General features: G+C 42.0%; 1 protein-coding gene and 1 long non-coding RNA gene across 4 annotated transcripts in view; one reads left to right on the top strand and one right to left on the bottom strand.

Moving 5' to 3' along the window:
- Window positions 1-20,132, bottom strand: part of LOC149854187 (uncharacterized) — a 180,808-nt gene that overhangs the window by 7,498 nt on the left and 153,178 nt on the right. For all 3 annotated transcript variants that reach the window (XR_016438828.1, XR_016438830.1, XR_016438829.1), the window contains one exon: window positions 177-253. This is a non-coding gene — a long non-coding RNA (uncharacterized LOC149854187). The remainder of the gene's footprint in view (window positions 1-176; window positions 254-20,132) is intronic.
- On the top strand, window positions 8,603-18,805 carry WSB1 (WD repeat and SOCS box containing 1). The gene is made up of 9 exons (XM_090024886.1): window positions 8,603-8,747; window positions 9,930-10,098; window positions 11,153-11,421; window positions 12,395-12,526; window positions 13,017-13,117; window positions 15,325-15,497; window positions 16,083-16,196; window positions 16,848-16,955; window positions 17,671-18,805. Exons 1-9 carry the CDS (start codon window positions 8,708-8,710, stop codon window positions 17,828-17,830), a joined length of 1,266 nt encoding a protein of 421 aa, XP_089881012.1. The 5' UTR covers window positions 8,603-8,707; the 3' UTR covers window positions 17,831-18,805.

Raw genomic sequence — 20,132 nt, 5'->3', positions numbered from 1 at the left:
CCCAGCCGCTCTCAGCTGCCTGCCTTCGCTGCGCCAGGGGAGATCAAATGAAAGAAGCTTTGCAAACCCGGCGATCCTTGGGAGGGGTTGAGCTTAGGATCCTTTCAACCTTTGATCCAACTATGCAGAATGGATGAAAAAGGAGGCTGGTTCTCACCACCACAGAGTCACAGCACCTGATTTTCCCGGGTCTGGCATCTTCTTCCTTCCTTTTCACCGTTGCCTCTGGTAGCACTTTGTATCACAGCAATGCCTACAGAAAGTACAAGACAAAGGAGAAAGTCGCCTTCACTATAGATAAATTGTAATCTTTTGCATGCACCCTTCTCCCCCCCAGCCTTTAGCATCTTGCTATTCCAAACACTGAATGGGTATGGAGGGATGAACATTGTTTCTGTTCAAGTCATTGCATGGATGGGGCTATGTGATTTGCCAAGTGTCACTCAGAAAGCTCATGGCAGAGCCAGGGAGAGCTCTCCTGACTCTCTGCCCCATGCTTTGCCCACAAGACCCTGCTTCCTCCTTCCCTCTAACAAAAACAATGAAAATGAGAAGTTTTCCCCATGATTAGAAGGGAAGGGTTAGTATGTGGCACCACAGTAATTACCAAATACAAGTACAGGGCAGTGCAAGGGGATTTAACCTAGCAAAGGACTTTGCTCTGCTCAAAAGAATATAGAGTAGCTCAATGACATTTTCAGTCTGGAGTGAAAAAGGTCACTCTAAATCACATAGAAATATTGCAGATGGAGAGTCAGATCCAAAAGGTATTTTGGTGCCTAACTCTTAGGGGCAATGGGAGTCAGGTGCTTAAAAGGCCCTTTTATATCTGGCTCTGAATGCCTGCTCTGCTAGGGTTTACATCATCCACAAGGAGCCTGAGTTTCTTCAGTCCCACAGAAGTCAAGAGCAACTGGAGGCATTTAACACTTCACAGGATCAGACCCATTGCCATAAAAGAACATGCAGAACAAACATGAACTGAAGGAGCACGCTGACTCGGTCTGTAGTGCAGAGAAACAGCCTGCTGTGAAAGAGCTTGAAAGCAGATGTTTGTCATGTTTGGGATTATACTGTCATATTTCAGGGTGGGGATTCAGGGAAGGTTTTGACCTAGTTTCTGTGCCGCTCGAATCGCTCCTGGCCTATCAAATGCACTTCATATTTTTAGCTGCTGAAGTATCATGAATTATAGATAATGGTAACGCTTTGCCGTTGTCTAGATACTGTGATCCTTTCTCATTGTTCACGTTGTTTTACAGTCACACCTAGGGGGTCATCGTATTAAAATCTTGTAGCGAGAGACAGTTCCTGTCCCAATTTGCTTCCATCACAGACACGGCGCTCCAGGTCACACAGCCGGGCCAGGAATACAGCACAGAGCCCCGACTCCCAGCCCAGTGGCCCAAACCCCAGCTCACACCGCTCCTTCCTCAAAACACATTTCCAATACTAATTCGTCGCAGAAAGGCAACACATCATTTCTCAGTCCATCTCACATGCTGTCTGGGAGTCACCATATCTTCCAGCCTTTAATTATAATACTTTGCCCTTCTCTCTTAGCATTTCAACATGCTTCATAACCACTAAGCCTCGCAACCCTCCAGCCCCCGCCAGGAGGTATATTTTATTATTCCCTATATTACAGGAGGAAACTAAAGCCCAGGAAGCTGGAGGGGCCAAGCAGAAAGCCTGCCAGAAGGAGACCTGGTGCTTTTGCTCCGAGTCCTGTTTAATGAATACGCCAAAGGGCCGCAGTTGCTCCTGCGGCCCCATCCTGCCCCCCTTACCTGTCACAGTCATGCTAAGGCTTTACAGTAAGGTGAGTAATTTATTTTCAACGTGATTTTTCAATGTTCGCCCTTCCCTAACAGTCAAAAAGACTGGGGCAACCAGCTTGACTAACTGCCTCCACCTGCTCGCTTGATTCTCCCTAGACATCCCAACAATAGTGCTTTTATGCCTCAAGAGGCACCCTGTGTATTAATGAAAGAGAGGCTGGAACTGCAGAGACAACAGGGTTTTTGAGAGCAAAAACACCCGCTGTGGAAATTGGCAGTTGCCTTGCAGCTCCTCTTATGCCAGCTAGGCTGGTACAGAGCAGCTGTGGGGCAGGTACAGGGGCTCTTCCAGAGACTAAAGCCCGACGTGGGGGCTTCTGCAGCCCTGGAGTAAGATGCAAGCAGGGCAGGAACAAGGTGAGGAGCGGGAAGGCAGCACTCAGTAGGGGAGGAGCACACCGGGCCTGTGGCCGTCGAGGCCGTGAAGCAGAAGCCACTGAAGGCAGTGCAGGCACCCGCTCTGTATCGCTGTGTGAATCCCATTCACAGTAGTGCAAGGGGGCATTCAACAACAGCATCTTCTTCCCCGTGGAACAACACAGAACCAAAGCACGCTCCAAATCAAGCGAAGTGTAGGAAATCCCGCACGGCGCTAGGCCCTGCGCCCAGCAGTAGAACGGCACCTCCCAAGCATAGAGGACAACGTGTGTCCTCCGAGTGACAGTGGCCAGTGAACTCTGGCCTGTTGTTCTTTCTCCAGTCAATAGCTGCGAGGCCTAAAAATCTCTCCCCACCTGCTATGAAAAAAGGCTTTTAGGATCCCAGCTCACCCTAACTTCTCAGGGCTTCCAGGGAAGCTAGCACTCCCTCTCTGCAAAAGGAGTACCTGTATTTCACCCCTTTGAACAATTCAAGTTCAAATTTCTCAGCATGACCTGTCAGCCAGCAGAAAGAGCAGCTCTCTCATTGCTACGGGCAAATGTAGCACCATAAAACATGTCAGGACACTAGTTCCCTTGCACAAGTCCCACGGTTAGCCTCCAATGAAAGAAAGCCTGTAAACCTAAAACATAAGCCGCAACTTCCAGCTTCCTTGACTCCAACGCAATCCCTAAAAACTCATCAAGAAAACGCTGAACGTACCCCAACCCATAATTTATTCCATTTAACATACCACAGGAATGATAAAGTCTCTAAGAAACCAAAAGCACGCAAGGAAGGTACGAGCCTGCTCTATTGCTCAATATGCCGTTCCACAGCTCGCTGACGCTATTTCATCAGGCCTTTTCCGATTAACGCCGTGGGTCTCCAGCACAAACTACCATATGAATAGCCACGGAAAGTGACTCCTTTTTTTGGAGCAGTGTGCTATGGTGGACAAACTGTTGAAGCAGCAGGGACATTACTAGTAAGAATTGGTCCTAGGGAGACAGGTTGATCTAGCGAATTGAGTTCCTACCTAGGAATCAAGAGACAGATTCTCTTTCTTATCGTGCCCTTATCTCTCACGTGACCTTGGGCAAACGACTTAACTTCTGTTTCCCTCCTTACCTTTGTTGTGGCTTGCAAACTCTGCAGGGCAGGATGACTCCGATTGCATGTTTGTGCAGTGCCCAGCACAATCTTCGAGGTCTTAGACCTCAGTGTCAGACAAATAATAACTAAATGCAACAAGCTTGACCCTCAGCTGGCGCTGGAACTGTGGCCACATGAGAGGTTTCATCATTGTAAGGAATACACAGAGTTGGTTAGAAAAGCAATACTTTACCTAACACATATCTCCTATCCCATTACCACTATGCATAATGCTGGACTGTGGGAAATGAACCCATGCAAGTTTTTCAGACTCAAGCACACATTCCCTTTCTCTTACACTTGTGTGAACTCATGTGTTGCAACTGCTAACTTCTCACTACCCGCAATCAGGGACAACAGAGAGGAGGAGGGGAAGAGGACCATTCAAATCTGCTCTAGTAGTAGGCATCACGTGTCTGTCTCACAAGACAACAGAATTAGGCCAAGTGAGATACCAGCTGTCACACTGCAGGTCCAACTGTGCCAAGAGAAACCTCTTCTGCTAGCATTTCACTCTGATAAACGGAAGGAGCTCCTGCTTTGAAAGTAAGGGCTGGATCTCTCCACATAAGATATGTAGCATCCCATCAAGATCAGAGGAGGAACGACCACGTGGGCTATGCAGGGCATATCTGATGACATGTGCATATATGTGCCCGTATGTGCATTTCTTATATAGCTCATTGCTTTTCTTCTCCCCACAAGCCCTTCCCATCTTCAGCCCAACTCTCCAGTACCCCTCTGACTTTCCTTCTCCTGTCTGCCCTTCTCTCGCATCTTCTCCACCTCCCTTGCCCCTTTGAACTCATGCTGAACTTTTTCAACCCCATGAATCATTAACAGCTTTGGATCACAGTGTGGGTTGGGTTTTTTTAGCAAAACCCAGCCTCCCAAATATGTGCACTGCTACGCAGATCAAGCATGTGAATCTTCCTGGTATTTGCCTCACTCCCCATTCCCTTAGTTGCTCCTGTGGGCTACCACTTGTCAAATTTCGACTCAACATTATAAAACCTGGAGGACAGGGACACTACTTTGACTTCCCACAAAAACTATGGGCATACTCAACAGTTTGATACTAAACAAGTTATGGTTCTTTATGAACTAAATTCTGAGGTATGTTGAATCTGACTTCACCACCCATTTGAATCTCCCAGTGCAGCCAGAAAACCAAGAGGAATGGAAACCCTCCTCTGCTCCATGACACAAGGTGTCAATGGGTAGAGTCGTTTGCAACTCTTTGCATGGGTAGGAATTAATTCAGCCCAGGGCCGTATCATCTGGGACACTTAGCATGGTGGTTTGCCTACCACATTTTTTCATCCTTCGGAAGCTGCAGTGTGATCAATCTGTACAAGTCACTCTTTGCAGAAATCTGAAGTACGGAGGCATCATGCAGATACCTAGGCTAAGTACAAACAGTCAACAAGCCTGAGGCTGAATTGATTCAGTCTTCGCAGGCTAGTGTAAGCTGCATAGATTGAGCTGATAACCAAGTGAACGGACATTCACTTTTTATTCTGGAAATGCAGCCACATACCTGCAGAGGCCTGGGGGTATAGCACACCTCCCTGCTTTGCTGGAGGAGACAGCTTGGGCACAGGTAGCTTGCCCTTTCCACCCCGATCAGTCCTGTGCAACTAGGGAGGGTTTGCAAAGCATCCTGGGATGCTGGGAGACTGAGAGTTAACTTGAATCTGGAGGGGATCATTAAACCGATTTAAAAAAAATCAGTTAAGTCTGATACTACATCCATCTGGTTTTCTGTTAAACCGGCTTCAGCCATTTTGAAAGTGGTTTATGTGCGCTGCACTTCTGTTGTGTTACAGATCTGAACCGGTGACTAGTGATCACTTATACCAATTCATGTGTAGCTCCTGTCTCTAGCCTCGGGATTCCAGACAGTCTTAAATGAGAAGCAGAAAGAGCAAACAGAAAATAGTGCTAAAACCACAGAAGGAGCCAGATCCCACTTGGGCCTTTACGGTCCCCAAAAACTTCTTTTGGTTTGCCTCTTTTGTTCTAAGAATACATTGAATTAGCCAAGAAAGCTTGAGCAAAGATGGCTATAAGAAATACAGATCAAACAAGCAATCAGATAGCTTAAAAATCCAAAAGAGGACACAGAAATGTGACATGCCCAGATGCACTGGGTCAGTAAATAAGACCATTACATAAATAGGTGCTGGTGTTTTTATGGCTGCAGAAAAAGCCATGTAGACCGGACCTTAGAAAGCTTTCCTGGCTGCGAGCCTAGAAAAATAAATTCCCCGTTCATTTTGTGAAAGTTCACTGTAAGCCATACGGAATATAGCACTGAGTTCATTTGCTTCCCAGCTGAAAAATGCTACGCAGAGTTGGCAGCTGTGTCCGCAGAGAAAGACAATGGAAAAAACATAAATCATCTCTAAGTCGTTTGTGCAACCAACCTGCTAGGCCCATGCAACATGTGACTGCATGGTGCATGCAACCCCGTTCTACCAGCAAAGCAATAATAGCAAGCATCTTTGAAGAGTCCCACCCATCTCTTTTACAACTATGACAGCGCTTTGAGGAAGGGAAGTGGATGCTTCTCCCTTTGCTGAAGTCTCACTTCACACCTCAATGACTCCCTGGAAGGTGTGCTTGAGTTAAACGCAATTTCTTGGTCTCGCTGTATGTTTAACTGGATGGAACTCTCTGGCCTGTTTAATACAGGAGGTGAGAATAGCTGATTGAGTTGTATCTTCTAGCATTAAAATATATGAACCTAAGGAGAAGCGCAATATAGGGAGAGAATACTTACTGTTGAGGGGATACACACAGAAATAATAGTTGTAAACCTCTAAAAAGAGCAGCAGGAAAGCCACAGGCTACAAAATTGTTACCTGTCTGCTCTTGCAGCCTTGGTTGAAGAGCCCCTCAAGGTGAGCAAACACAACACAGTCAACACAGAACGTGGCCCGATCCCGGGCGTGCAGCAGCACTCAGCCCCGCGGGAGGAGTCTTGCGAGGTGAGTCATCTCAGCTACGTGACAGTCTCTTTCAGACTTTCCCAGTTTACAAGCAGCTCCAGAAACAACGTTTACAGCATTCACGAGCCTGCAAACCTCCCTGATTTGGAGAGAAGCTGAGTGCTTAAGTGGGGATAGATGTTCAGGGCTTTTTCAAGTCCGGCAAGAAGAGACGAACGTAAAAGAAATGGGCCCCGTGTTGCTTTTCAAAAACCCTGACAATTCACTATTACTGAGTAACAAAAGCATGTTAATTTATGACCTGTCATGTAAATGGAGAGGTTCAGGTGTGAGGCACAGACTCAAAACGCTATGACGTCAGGAAAGCTATCCAGGCCTTGTCTACGTAAGTAAAACTGCTCTGCACTGTATAGCTGTACTCCAGTTTGATCTTCCCATGTGGACACATTTTTGGAATAAAAGTAGGGAATGAGTCCAGAATAACTGTAGCAAAGTAATTATTTAGCTATAGCCATGCTTGCCAATCTCCTCTTACAGCTAAGCCTAAACCTTGCTGTTTGTTAGCTTCCTCATCTGTAAAAAGTGAAGAATAAAACCACTTGCTAAAGGATATTCTGAATCTTAATTCATGAACCAGCGTGGAGCACTCAGAGACCCTTAAATAATTAAAAAAAACACACCACAGACAAATATTTTAATTGAAGCCTTTTGCAAACCTTGGTGCACATGCTTCTCTCAAGCAGAATTTAATTTTGTTCTTTGGGCTGCCCAGATAGCATGTACTTCTTGCTACTTTTTCCAGGGATCAGAGGATATTTTGGAACAACTTCTGGCAATACTGTCTGGGTGTAATAGAAACTCTGAAAGGTTCTTTGTCCTGTGACTGTGGTTTCTTTCCACAATGAGCAGGGCCAGGACTGAGGGCTTCAACAGAGCTTAACGGTGTGGTTAAGCTGTGCCGGCACTTCTGAAAGTGCTACATAAGGACATCAGGAATCCTCTCCTCACTAGGCAAGCAGAACGAACATACAAGGAGAAATAAAGTGCAACATGACTGGTGCTGGGAATAACACAGCAAAACTGGGATTGCAAGTAGAGATTTGGAAATAATAGTAACCTGGGGAAGTCATGGAGACGACTGAATAAGGCAAAGGGGTACGGAGGTGAGGGACCAAAAAGTTAGCCAAGAGAGATGGGGCAAAGAATGGGTCCTGGCAGCATTGATATTTTGAGCACTGATGGGACCAAACGTGGGTAGATCAGGCAGAGACAGGGGAAGAGAGAACGGAGAAACTGCATTAGATCTAGAACGAACGGCGGAAGAAATTTTTGTTAACCCGAACAATGAAACACGTGGATCTCTGGCATCCGCTGTCTCTAGTGCCATCCAGGATGACAAATAACAAACAAGCTGAAACGAACCTCGCTGCAGAGGATTATACATTCAATTATGGCGAAGAGCCCAAACCACTTCAAGGGGAGGACAGCTGACAAGGTAAGAAGAAGGAGTGTCATTTTGTGATCTGTCAAATACAAGTGGAAACGAACACAACACCGGATCCTCGAGCTGCTCAACCTGCACCCTCCCTCCAGCCCATTGGAGAAGAAATTATCCTCGTTTTCCTGCAACTGCATCCCACGGACTGTCCAAGAAAGCACAAGTGCAGCCCTCAAATCTGCGATCCACATAGGGGCTCGACACAAACCGATGATCTGGGCTTGAGCCCTGAAGCCTGGGGGGGAATAATCATTTCTGCCTGGGACGCAGCCATCCCCCAACAGGAGGATGATCTCTCCTGCCGCTCGTCCACGGGACTCGAGTCCGATCTTTGGGCCGCCCAACCTCTCGCACGTGTCACGGGTCTTTGCACCGAGAGGAACAGGCTTCGTCAGGCCGGGACTCCTCTCCTGATCCTCCCTCCGCTTCCTCTCGAAATGGCTCAATTCGTCGCTACCCATCCTTCAGGCCCTCGGCCCTGTATTTGCAAGGCCTCAGCAACAGCCCACTCCATCATTTCTCTCTTAACAAAGGGCTGCCCCGCACCCTTGGCATCAAAAGCGGGCCCTTAGACTGGGTGAGCAAAGCGGTGCCATCCCTCCCACCCTCCTCGCTCTCCAGCACTGTGCAGTTGGCCCTCCAACCCCCCCCCCCCCGCTGTGGAACGGTCCCTCCCGGAGACGCACGCAGCCCAGCGGGGCCGTACCACTGCACTCCTCTGAAGGGGAGGGGAAGGGCTATGTGACAGAGGGCGTGGCCTGCGGCGAGCCCCGCCCCCTCCCCCATACTACATCCCGGGCCGCGGCGGCCATTTTGTTGCAGTGTCTGGCGTCGCGGCCGCGTTGTTTTTTCTCCGCTCCGTTTGCGTGGCAGAGCCGGTGCGAGGGGCGGCCCCGTAGATGGCCAGCTTTCCCCTGGATGTCAACGACAAGCTCATCGGTGAGGGGGTCCACCCCGTCCGGGGTCCCGGGGGGGAGCCCGGGCCCCACTTTGCAAGATGCCTTTTGTTGCAGGGAGGTGATGGTGTTTGCCTCCATCTTCCTGCATTGCCGCCCCGGGGGGTCAGACCCTGCGGGAGGGGAGGGGGCTTGCTGAAATGGGGGAGGGGGGATGATTATTTTTAATCTGCGTTTTTTTTTGTGTTTTTTTTTTAAAATTATTTAAACCCATTTATTTAAAACAGCTTGCAATGCCGTCCCTGGTCGGGGAGGGCCATGGCGGGGATGGTTTCCTCACGTACAACTTGTCGAGGCATTTGTGCAGGAGGGGCCCTTGTGTTTTTTAAAAGCTGTTGAATAAAAAAAAGTGAGGTTTCAGCGCCTCTTGGGAGGCAGGGTTGTTTTAAAAAACAAAGAAGATAGGTTGCTAATAAAAATGGATTTCCTAACTAATTTAAGTCGGTCGGATAAAAAGATTGTCCGATTCAACCCAAAGCGATGTGTCTGCCTTTTTTTGGGTGCAACGATTTTCTGTATATTAGGTGAACCCAGAGGGTTTTTAAACCTGAAGAGGGTTGCTATAAAAAAAAAAAAAAATGTCCTACCTATTTAAGTGGGTCGGATAAAAGATGATCATTTTCACCCTAAAGAGCCCTCTGCCTATTTGGGTGCAGTGATTCTCTGTATATTAAGCACCGCAGCAGGAAAACGGTCCTAAGTGGTTCCTTGTTTGATCTCGAAAGCTGGGGGGATTTAAATTGGAGACGTTTGATTCAGGAGGTTCTTGAATGTGGGGTTTCGGTCGCTGCCAATAATACAATCTGTTACTTCAGCACATTTTGTGGTGTTGGGTTTTTTGTAGTCCCTAACCAAGGAGGTCTGTTCATCAAATTGTGACGCTGAAGGTTTGTGGGGGATGCAGGGTTGAGGGGTTTTTGTTTTGTTTTTCTTTGGTTTTTAGTGAAAACAAATGCAAAGTCGTTATTATTTTAATTTTTTTTGTCTTTGCATTCGCTTTTGGTCAAAACCAAAATGATCGAAGAGGTCTCATTTAAAAAAAAAAAAAACCCGAAAAACTTTTAGCAGGAAATACTGTGTTAGTTGGAAGTCTTTAACATGCTTATACCTTGTTCACAATTGAAGTGGCATTTTTATGTATTTATTTGTTTGTTTTTCTTTTTAGCAAGGTCCCGTACTATAGGAGAACTTTTGGCTCCCACGTCTCCTTTTGACAAGAAGTGTGGACGTGAAAACTGGACTGTTGCCTTTGCTCCCGATGGCTCGTACTTTGCTTGGTCACAAGGACATCGCATAGTCAAGCTGGTTCCCTGGTCTCAGTGCCTTAATAACTTGTAAGACAAAACAGTACTGTGTCTTAATTTTATTTATTTTTTTATTTTTCTTTGCTCTTTTTATGAGGCACATGAAATGGCTTATGAAAGAAGGGGTGAATTTGGTTCCTTTGACCCTAGAAAGTACTAAGCAAGTGCCCTGGTCTATACATCGTACTTGGTTTGCACATTTAAGAGGTGCCTTCCTTTCACCCCCCCCCCCAGAAGTTCCTGTGCACAGTGGGATTAAAAAACAAGGGACAAAAACCCCCAGATTTGAGCAATGAGGGAAGGCAACTTAATTTTAACATATATGCTTAATTCATTCTTTCTAAAAACACAATGGAGAAGTTTGAAAACTAAAACCGTCTACCCTTTCAATTCAGGACTGGATGCTCTGGCTTTTTAGCAAGATCAGGAGAGGCTACCTTATGTTCTTGAAACTGATCCTATTGAAGGTTTGGCGTGCACCATCCCAAACGTTATTTTCATTTGCAGGTTCCCTTTAAGTAGAAGCAGAAGTTTGTAAACTGTATCTTTGTGACTAGTCAGTTGCATGCCTTTACAGCAAACTAGGTTTCTCCTCATAGGGCTCAGCTTCGTAATTTTAATGTGAAGGCTTCATTATCTCTTTACTCTTCTCAGTAAATAAATGTTGTGTTAAACAGACTGCAGAAGAAGAGAAAGAAGGACTCTCTTACGTAATATAAGAATTGAATTTGGATATATTCTCTGCAATTCAGTTTCTCAGTAATAGCTTTACTTTTAAATAAGCACTTAACATCATAACTTTAAAATTTCAAGGTAAACATTTGCCCTGAACAGAAGCAGAACTAAGTATGTAGAAATAATTGGCCTAGGAAAAGGCTTCTGGACCTGGCAAACTCCTCCCTTGAAAATGGAGCATTAAATACTGATTTTTATGACTCTGTGTATTGGGACTGCCCAGAGACTTCTTTATACTTTAAGATTCTTCCTTTTTTGCTGTACTGATTATCCTCTTGTTAGTAGAGATTTTTTTTTTTTTTAAGGAATATTAAATTTTACTCTAAAAATGGTTATTTTTGTTTTGCAGCTTGCTGCATGGCACAAAGAATGTTGCAAATTCAGTCAACTCAAGGCTTGCAAGACAGAACAGTGATAGCGGGCAGAAGAATAAGCCCTGTGAGCATATAATAGACTGCGGTGATATAGTTTGGAGTCTTGCTTTTGGGTCTTCTGTACCTGAAAAACAGAGTCGCTGCGTGAATATAGAATGGCATCGATTCAAATTTGGGCAAGATCAGCTTCTGCTTGCAACAGGCTTGAACAATGGGCGCATCAAAATATGGGATGTATACACAGGTATATTTGTTTTGCCCCTCTGCAGCAGTAGCTAAAATTAATGCGAATAAATAAAATTAGACTTGCATATTGTTTTAGGAATGCTAAGAGTGTAGTCTGTACCAGTTAAAGGATCTAAAAATAAACTAATTCAAAGGTATTATATTTCAAATGTGCTATCTTCTGAAAAGAGAAATGACTTCAGTTATGCGTGAAGTACAGTAAGAAAGACATCAAGCCAATCTTCTTTCTTACTGATGTGTGAAATCTTGTGTTAAGAGACCTTAGAAATACTAGAGACCTGGGAGGAAGACTTGGACGCACTGATACAGCAATTAAGCATGCACTATTTATGAACCTGAAGGCAAAACATGCTTAGATACTTCAGTGGACAGAATTTCTTGCATGTTGTTAAATGACTTGGTATTTGAGGGGGAAAGAGTTTCTTGCAGGTCCCAGGTTATGGGGAAGGATTTGTGCTAGCAGCTCCGCTGTTTTTCTTCAGGTGGAAACGGGCTAGTAGCACTGAGCCTCTGAAGTTAGGATTCTACAATCTAGCTGATTGTTCTCCTCTGGGCTGACTGCAGCTACTAACTTCTGATGATTTAGGAATTAATTTAATGGCAGTTTGCTTATCTTACAGAAACTTGCTAATTTTATTTTCATATACCTTTGCTCTATTTTAAGCCAAAAAATAAACTTCGCCAATTAAGTTATTGTAAGCTGAGAGTTTTAGCTTCTTGGGAAGTCAGAGCTGAAAGTTTGAACACAGGAAACTGAATAAAGATACACTGCATCTTATCGCTCTAAACTCTGTGTACAAGATATGTTTCTTTTTACATATCTTAAACAGAGCTGAACTTCAGCCAGGATCCAAGGGTGGCTTGAGATAAAGACTTTTTTTTTTTTCCCCTTTGTTGTTCAATCTTAAGACACACAAAACAAACCATAGCATTCTTTCTACCCTTTAATTGGTGTCCTTCTCCCATAACAGGAAAACTCCTCCTTAACCTGATGGACCATACTGAAGTGGTTCGAGACTTAACCTTTGCCCCAGATGGCAGCCTGATTTTAGTGTCAGCATCAAGAGACAAAACGCTAAGAGTGTGGGACTTGAAAGATGATGGTATGCTTTAAGAATGCTCTTTTCTTAAAACAAACAATGGATTATTCCCTCCCCCTTCCCCCAGTTATTAGCTATAGCATGTCAGTGTGTGGTCTGGATATCTTTACACTTTAGGATTTTAGCCCCCTTTATTAGTTATTGCACATTCCACAAAGTGCAGCCTAAAAGTACAGTTTGGTAAGAAGCTTGTGCTGTAGTCTGTATTGCTCGTAAGTAACTTACAGTCGCATGTATTCTGTCTCTGTTGGTCAAGGAACTTAATTCCTTATCTATTCCTGTACAGTAGGTTACCTTTTTTCTCTATGGCAGGCTGAGCTGTTAAGCTGGTGGGAAAGCTCCAGTTTCTCTCCTTAAAAGTAACCTAGAATAATGGTACAGTATGTTTTGGGGGAAAAATCTTGAGTGTAAAATCGGATTTGGGGTAGACCATGCATAGGAGCAACTAATCTCCAACTGGTTCTTAGTAAAGTAATGTTTTTTTTTCTTGTAGGAAATATGATGAAGGTATTAAGAGGGCACCAGAACTGGGTCTATGCCTGTGCTTTTTCTCCAGACTCTTCCATCCTCTGTTCTGTTGGAGCCAGTAAAGCTGTATGTGTCAGAGTTTCTTGTTCATAAACTTATTCAATTGTGTGCATAATCATTTAAAATCTAAATAACATTAAGCTTGTGCTCGGTGTCATGAACTTCTAATGTTCTGATAATGCAAAAACTGCATGAAATAAATCAAAGTAAACTAGCCTAAGATGCATTCAGATACTGATTTATGAGAACTGCACTGCTTTTAGTTGAAGAAACTTTAAGCATCCTTTTGAGAAGTAGTTCTGCACATCTGCATCTGTTCATAATATAAAAACTGAGGGCAGTAAAACTTAAGTGTTAAGAAATATTTAGTTTAATGTTCTAATTAAATTATGTTGCTGTTGATTGATATCCTTTCTATTTCCTGGTCAATTTAAAAGGACTTCTCAAAGTCTGAGCTAGTCATGGTCTCTTCTGCTGAACAAAAATGCCTCCAATACAAATGGCACTTGTGTAACTAAAACATCTTGAATGAAGAACAGCATATTGGTTTTGTTTCCATCAGTATTCTAATGTCCTGCTAGAGAACTGAAAGCAGTGCAGGTAAAACACATACAATAAGCTGCTCTTTTTGGCATTGGATAAAGCCCTAGTTAATATGAAAGAGAAAGGAACACCCTGTAGCTTAAAGATTTTTTTTTTTTATAGATAGATAGTTTACTAAAGCCCAGTGAGGATGAGTATTTAATGTAAATATTGAATAATTAACTTTTCAGGGATAATTGTTAGAATGCATTTGATAGATAGATAAATCTAGAGTAAACTAACAGTACAAGAATTGACAGAGAGCAGCTTAGTCCTTTAAACTAGAACAGATGTGGATGTATGCATTGATATGTTTAGGCTGTGTGTTTTCCATAAGCTTCTTGCTTTCCCTGTCACAGGTGGTGGCAGCAATATTGGTGTGATTGAGGTTAAGCTGGCACCACTCTCACAAGCGCACAATGGTGTTAGCTGGGCAGAAAGAGTGGCATCTCTGGCTACCAGGCTGGGGGCGAACTTTACCATAGGATGAAGTAACCTTGCATTCGACTGCAAGGTGTACTGTACGTACGCAGGTGCTGGTTGATGTCCACTTTCTGCTTTTTTTTTTTTTTTTCCCTTTCTTTCTTTTGTTTGTTTTTTGTTTTGGTTTTTTGTTTTTAAATTTTCACAGCAGTGAAACCCATTGACTCCAAAACTTTAACTTATTTTCCAGTTTTATGGAATGTTGGGGTCTTATTAGTAAAATTGGCCAACATAAAATATGAGGCACTAATAAATATATTTTCTTTAGTTAAAATTGAGTTATTTCCATCTCTTTATTCAAGCTAACTGTGACATAAAAATGTGTTCGGGGGAAAAATAAAGAAGGAAAGAGCACTTTCAAGGGCAAACTTAAAATAAATACACCATATCCAGTAATTGTAAGCCTACTTTCTATAATGTTATGGTGAAATATATAGCAACAGCTTATTAAGTTATTCTGCACAGTCTCTAGTGCAGTTATGTAATATTCTAAGTACTACTCTACTTGTACTTTACCAACCTCTATAACAAGTTAAATTGCAATCATGGATATGTCGTTTTTTTATTGTTGCTTTGATTTAAATGCGTAAATGCTATCTCATAATATGGTTAAAGTTCCTTATTGTTTTGCCAAAGACATTTTCTTTTGGCTGTGAAAAATTCTTTTTGCTTGCAGTATCTGTTTCTCTTCCTAGGCTGACGTTGGTGATCCAAGCCAATTGTAAACAAGTGATCTTAAAGGGGATGCCACTGGAGTAACAATATGTTAACCTTACATTTTTCTGTCTGTATATTTCTTAAAAATTTTGGTAGTTACTGAAAAGAGGGGACTGTAGTATTTAACCCTACACTTCTATATATTTTAATAAATAGTTTTGTAATACATGGATTTCAGTAAAAGTACATGGTTAAATTTGTATTGCTTTTATCTTACATTTTGGCTTATTTTTTAAATAACATTTAACAAACTTGAAGTTAGAATTTGCATGTCTGCCTTTTAATTTAAAAAAAACAAACCTCATTTTAATCTGAGTGTGACACTGAGCATATTTCTTAATTGTAGTAATTTATAATGCTTGATTTCTATTTATTTTTTTTAAAGAGAAATTTTAATATAATCCTAAGTAAGATAGCATTCATAGTTAAGAAATAGAAATACTTCATTGTGTGCCTGAGCAAGGCTATAACATTAGCTATTTTAATTGCAGGTTTTCCTTTGGGATATGGATAAATATTCCATGATTCGAAAACTAGAAGGACATAACAATGATGTTGTAGCCTGTGAGTTTTCTCCTGATGGAGCTTTACTGGCTACTGCATCTTACGATACTCGAGTTTATGTTTGGGATCCACATATTGGAGCTATTCTAATGGAGTTTGGGTAAGTAGAAGAGCCAAAAATGTGCTCTTTATTTTTGTCTTGAAATAAATTTAAGGAGGTGAAAGAGTAATGGGATTCTTGAAGACATTAAGCCTAAAAGTAAGCATGTTAACTGCATTGCAGTTAAAAAGTGAGTGATGCATTACTTGGCTGACTTCCCTGACTACAGGAGGGCGTCAGCTTCATGCACCAGAGACTGGTGCAACTACAAAAAGGGCACCGTGACTTTATTTCCTAGAAAACCTCTGTTCTGCAATTATTTATTGTTCTTGTTGTGTAATGCAAAGGACTGTAGTGAGATGAAACAATTGGTTCCGTACTCAAAATCCTAAGAGTGCCTCTTCTGTAATGGGAAATGGATTATTCAGATCTTCAATATGCTGGTGCCTTAAAGCTGGATAAGGGACATATTTTAGTGTAGTGTTGTGATACTACTGTACAGAGAGAGAATATCTTTTAATTTTTTTTTTAGTCAAATCTTAGAATATTTTTACTCTTGAAGAGTCAAGCGGATCATGGCTAAAGGAAATTTCTCTATTGCGTTAAATGGTTGTGTAACGAGCTGTGTGTGCATCTTGTCTGCAGGCATCTGTTTCCCCCTCCTACACCAATATTTGCTGGGGGAGCAAATGATCGATGGGTGAGATCAGTATCTTTCAGTCATGATGGACTGCATATTGCAAGCCTTGCAGATGATAAGTAAGTATGAGGAAAGAGCTGGTGGACTCCTGGTTCTTTGCAGTATCTCAAATGCCTTAAATACTATGCTGCTTTAAAAAAAATACTGAACTGAGTTCTAAGTGTTCTTAAAAGACAGCAGGCTTTGTGTGGGGAGGGGGTAAAATATATTACAGGGTGCTCTCCTTCCTGAACCATATCATACAAATAAGAGATGGTATAGAAAGTAGATGAAGTAGTACTACAAATGTCTCTGGTCCTAATATACTGGGAAATATAAGCAAAGCTAATTGTGAATTTTAGATCTCTAATATGTTAAATGAAAACACATTTCCCAGCATTAGGCATGCTTACTGCCCTGCCTAGTTAATGCATGATATTTCTCATGGTTAAAGAAGGACTTGACTTGATTACTTTGTTCAGCTTTGAAAATAAAAGCTAAAATTAAAATCAGTATTTGAAGAAACGTATTTAAAATACGTGTATGGTATTGTAATTCAAGAAGAGTACTTTGGAATGCAATGTGTTTTCTGTAGCTTGCTAAATCTAATCCTTTGAGACTTGGCAGAAATGACACCTGCTAAAAATGTCAACTGCCATGGCTTGCGCTTCTACACCAGCACCATTTTTTATTAATTTATTTTTCTCGACCACACTGTTCTTTCTTTCCAGAATGGTGAGGTTCTGGAGAATTAATGAAGACTATCCTGTACAAGTTGCACCTTTGAACAATGGGCTCTGCTGTGCCTTTTCTACTGATGGCAGTGTTCTAGCTGCTGGGTAAGTAAATAAACAGTACTTTTCACATGTACTGCTGAGTCTTCCAGAACAAACTTCGCAGACAGTGACAGACCATTCCAGTTTGTTGTCTCTGATTGTTTGACAGAGAATAGGCATGGTTTTATTTAGGAAACGGGATTTCTAACTCAAATCCATGCTTATTTAAATAAGCCTTGAATGCCTCGTCATATGTAGACTTTAACAACCTTCATCTCATTTTTCTTCTAAGACTTGGGAAATAAACTTAAGATACAGGTATGAAAGAGGGGTTATCTGACCAGTCAAGATCCCTTTACAGTAACAGTTCTCAACCTTTTGGCCCTACGCAGCTGGGCTTGGGAATCAAGCGCCTGATCCAGCACACAGAGCCCCGATCAGTTTGGAAATTGTTCAGCAGGGGAGTAGTGCTATTTCTCCCTTACGGTTCAATTTCTGGACCAGAGGGAAGCCCAGTGGGCCCTGGGGTTTAACACCTCTGCTCTACACTGCTGCAACCATAAGCACTACAAACTAACTTAGGCTGGAGGTTGTTTTAGTCCCTGCCTAGAGTTTCAGGGGAATAATGCCTTTTAAAGCTAGATCGTAAATAACTTGGAAGGCCTCTTGCCCAATTTTCCTTAATTCATCGGAGCGTTTTGTTATATAGGAACCTTCTAAGGATGGGCTAGTCTGAAAGCAGTTTGGTGGGATAACTGACTCTTCGTTTCATGTGCAGGACGCAGGATGGAAGCGTGTACTTCTGGGCAACTCCAAAACACGTTCCCAGTCTCCAACACTTGTGTCGCATGGCAATTCGAAGAGTGATGCCTACTAGCCAAGTGAAGAACTTGCCTATCCCTTTGAAAATGGTGGAGTTTCTTTCCTACCAGGCTTAAAATGAAACTTGCAAGTGACTGGGCTGCTGAAACTGGCTAAAACACTCTTTAAAGAAACCTCAAACTTTACAGCCTTCAAGCTTAAAACTGTATAGGTTTTCAAGTTCTATTTAAATTTCAGACATCTAAAAAAAACCTGGTTATGCATTTTGACAATGTGGAGCTTTTACTATTATTTATAGAAAGATACAGTAGAAGTATTCCTGAAGTTCTCAGACAATTTTTTAAAATCGAACTGTGAAAATATGTACATACATAGATGTAAGCTGCTATGTGGTTTATCCGTGTACCTTTTTTAATTGCTTTACTGATTTTTATTTTTTTTAGTGTGTATCATGTATATATTGCTTCTGTAGAGCCATCTGATGCATCAGTGCTGTAGAGTGGAAGGACAGCTTTTATTCTGAGACACTGAGTTAGACAAATATTGACTTAAGAAAGCTTAACGGCTTTGTACATATGTTTGTTGATTTGGAGTTCAGGAAACTGATCCCCAGATGCAAATTTGTTAGTTAATGGAGAGGTACAGCTTAGTTTTCTACAGACTTCAGTGGCAAAGGGAAGTAGGTTGTGTGAGGGATGGGTTTGAATCTAAATCCCAGAACATTACTAGTTTGTCATCTAGGGAAGGCCTTGACTTTGACAGCAACAACAAAGTTACTTCAGAAACCTGGGTGATAGCTTTAAGAAAATCTAAAATTTCTCAAGTTAACTACTGTACTGTTGCCTGGGTATCTTGTCTGTAAATGGGAGAAGACTTTACAGACTTGGTTTATTCTGTGACCCTATAATATCTCTTCAGGGGGTGATATTGGTTAATGGCCAAAGATAAGCAAAACATTTGCTTTTGCCTTCTGTTATTTATCTGTACCTGCAGATATAAAGAATGTATGCATTGCATAAAATGCCTGACTATATATATATTTTTGTTGAACTTTTTTATTAAAAATAAAAATCTCTCTTCTGAAAACATGATGCCTGGTGACTGACTCTTCTACATGCTATAAATATATGCAAATAAGTTATGCTACACTTGGCATAGAGGACTCCAGTCAAAGAACTACAAAGTGATCAGATTTCAAGTGCATGATGCACTGTGTACAAGGAAAGGAACAGTAGTGATGAAAGAGTCTGAAGCCACATATCTGTAGTTAAGCTTCTCAAGTCTTTTCAAAGGTATTAAAGAAGTTTACTCAAACTATATATTTTTTAGGATGTAGTACCTTTACTGTACTGCCAATGGGAATAGAGTAAAACTACATTCCTTGAGGGTGGGGGGAACAAGTAAAACTGGTGGGAGAAGCTGAGAGCAGAAATTAGCAAATGAAGGAAGCGGAGTGCCACGATTAAATGAGAACCACTGTCCATGATGCACAGACAAATGCTAGTAGTAAAAATCCTTGCATGTAAAATAAACAGTTTAGAGGAGCCCCACGGTTTCTTTGCTGAGGTGCTTGCTTTTTTACGTGATCCTCATCATGGAAAGAACTTATAACTAACCCTTTTAAGCACATCTTGTTATCAAGTCATCCTAGTAATCCTAATATTTTGGAAAAGTGACCCCCACATAAGCGTGCTTCATTAATTACTACAAAATGGCAAAAAATAATACTAATAGAGTAGCTCTGGCTCATCACACTTTCAAAGGACTTGTTTTGAATCTGTTCCCCGCTCCCAGCCCCCACCTGAGGTGAATTATAGGTGTGTTAGTAGGGTTAACCTATCAAATATCCATGCTACACTTCTACAGCCAACTGGCCAAGTTGCTATTGCTAAAAGCAATGACTTGTTCAGCCTTACCCAACTAGTTCAAATCCAATTCCTTCTAATCACTTGCTTTCTTTGAAATAGACCTAAGAAGGTACCAGTTGGTGAGATGATTAAACTGCATTAGTACAAGCAATAAACAACGTCCTAATAATGATCTGAACATCTTTTTCCCAGCCAACTACAGATTTCACTTACAGCTTTTCAAAATGGAACTTTTTACTGTGTGTTTTTCTTTCAAGTGGCACTGCATGCAAGTTTTCAAGCTAGTCACAGTCACTTAAATCATGATTTTTTTAAAACTAAATTTAGAGTAATTAGTGTGGGGTTCAGTGCCTTGCTGTTAGTAAAGCATAATTCCATGTATGTTAACGACTCTTGTGCCAAACAATAGATGTCAACCAGTCAGAAATTGGTACTTGATTTACCTGAGCCTAATTCTCTTCTGAATTAAAATAAATTGAGCACCTTTTTGGCAGGAGTATATTATCACCACTACTGTATTTTGTTTGCTTACTGAATTTTCAATTGAACT

The sequence above is a fragment of the Crocodylus siamensis genome, chromosome 13 (assembly GCF_052110815.1).
Source record: "Crocodylus siamensis isolate JL-2025a chromosome 13, ASM5211081v1, whole genome shotgun sequence".
Classification (NCBI taxonomy): Eukaryota; Metazoa; Chordata; order Crocodylia; family Crocodylidae; genus Crocodylus; species Crocodylus siamensis.
The sequence above is the reverse complement of the archived record's forward strand: the minus strand, read 5'-3'. Positions and strand labels throughout refer to the sequence as shown.

What these genes read in the sequence shown, in the direction of transcription:
- WSB1 (XM_090024886.1), top strand. Translation starts at nt 8,708, where the DNA reads ATGGCCAGCTTTCCCCTGGATGTCAACGACAAGCTCATCG. An exon ending in AATATGGGATGTATACACAG is followed by an intron (nt 11,422 to 12,394) that starts GTATATTTGTTT and finishes CTCCCATAACAG; the next exon opens with GAAAACTCCTCCTTAACCTG. An exon ending in GGCAGTGTTCTAGCTGCTGG is followed by an intron (nt 16,956 to 17,670) that starts GTAAGTAAATAA and finishes TTTCATGTGCAG; the next exon opens with GACGCAGGATGGAAGCGTGT.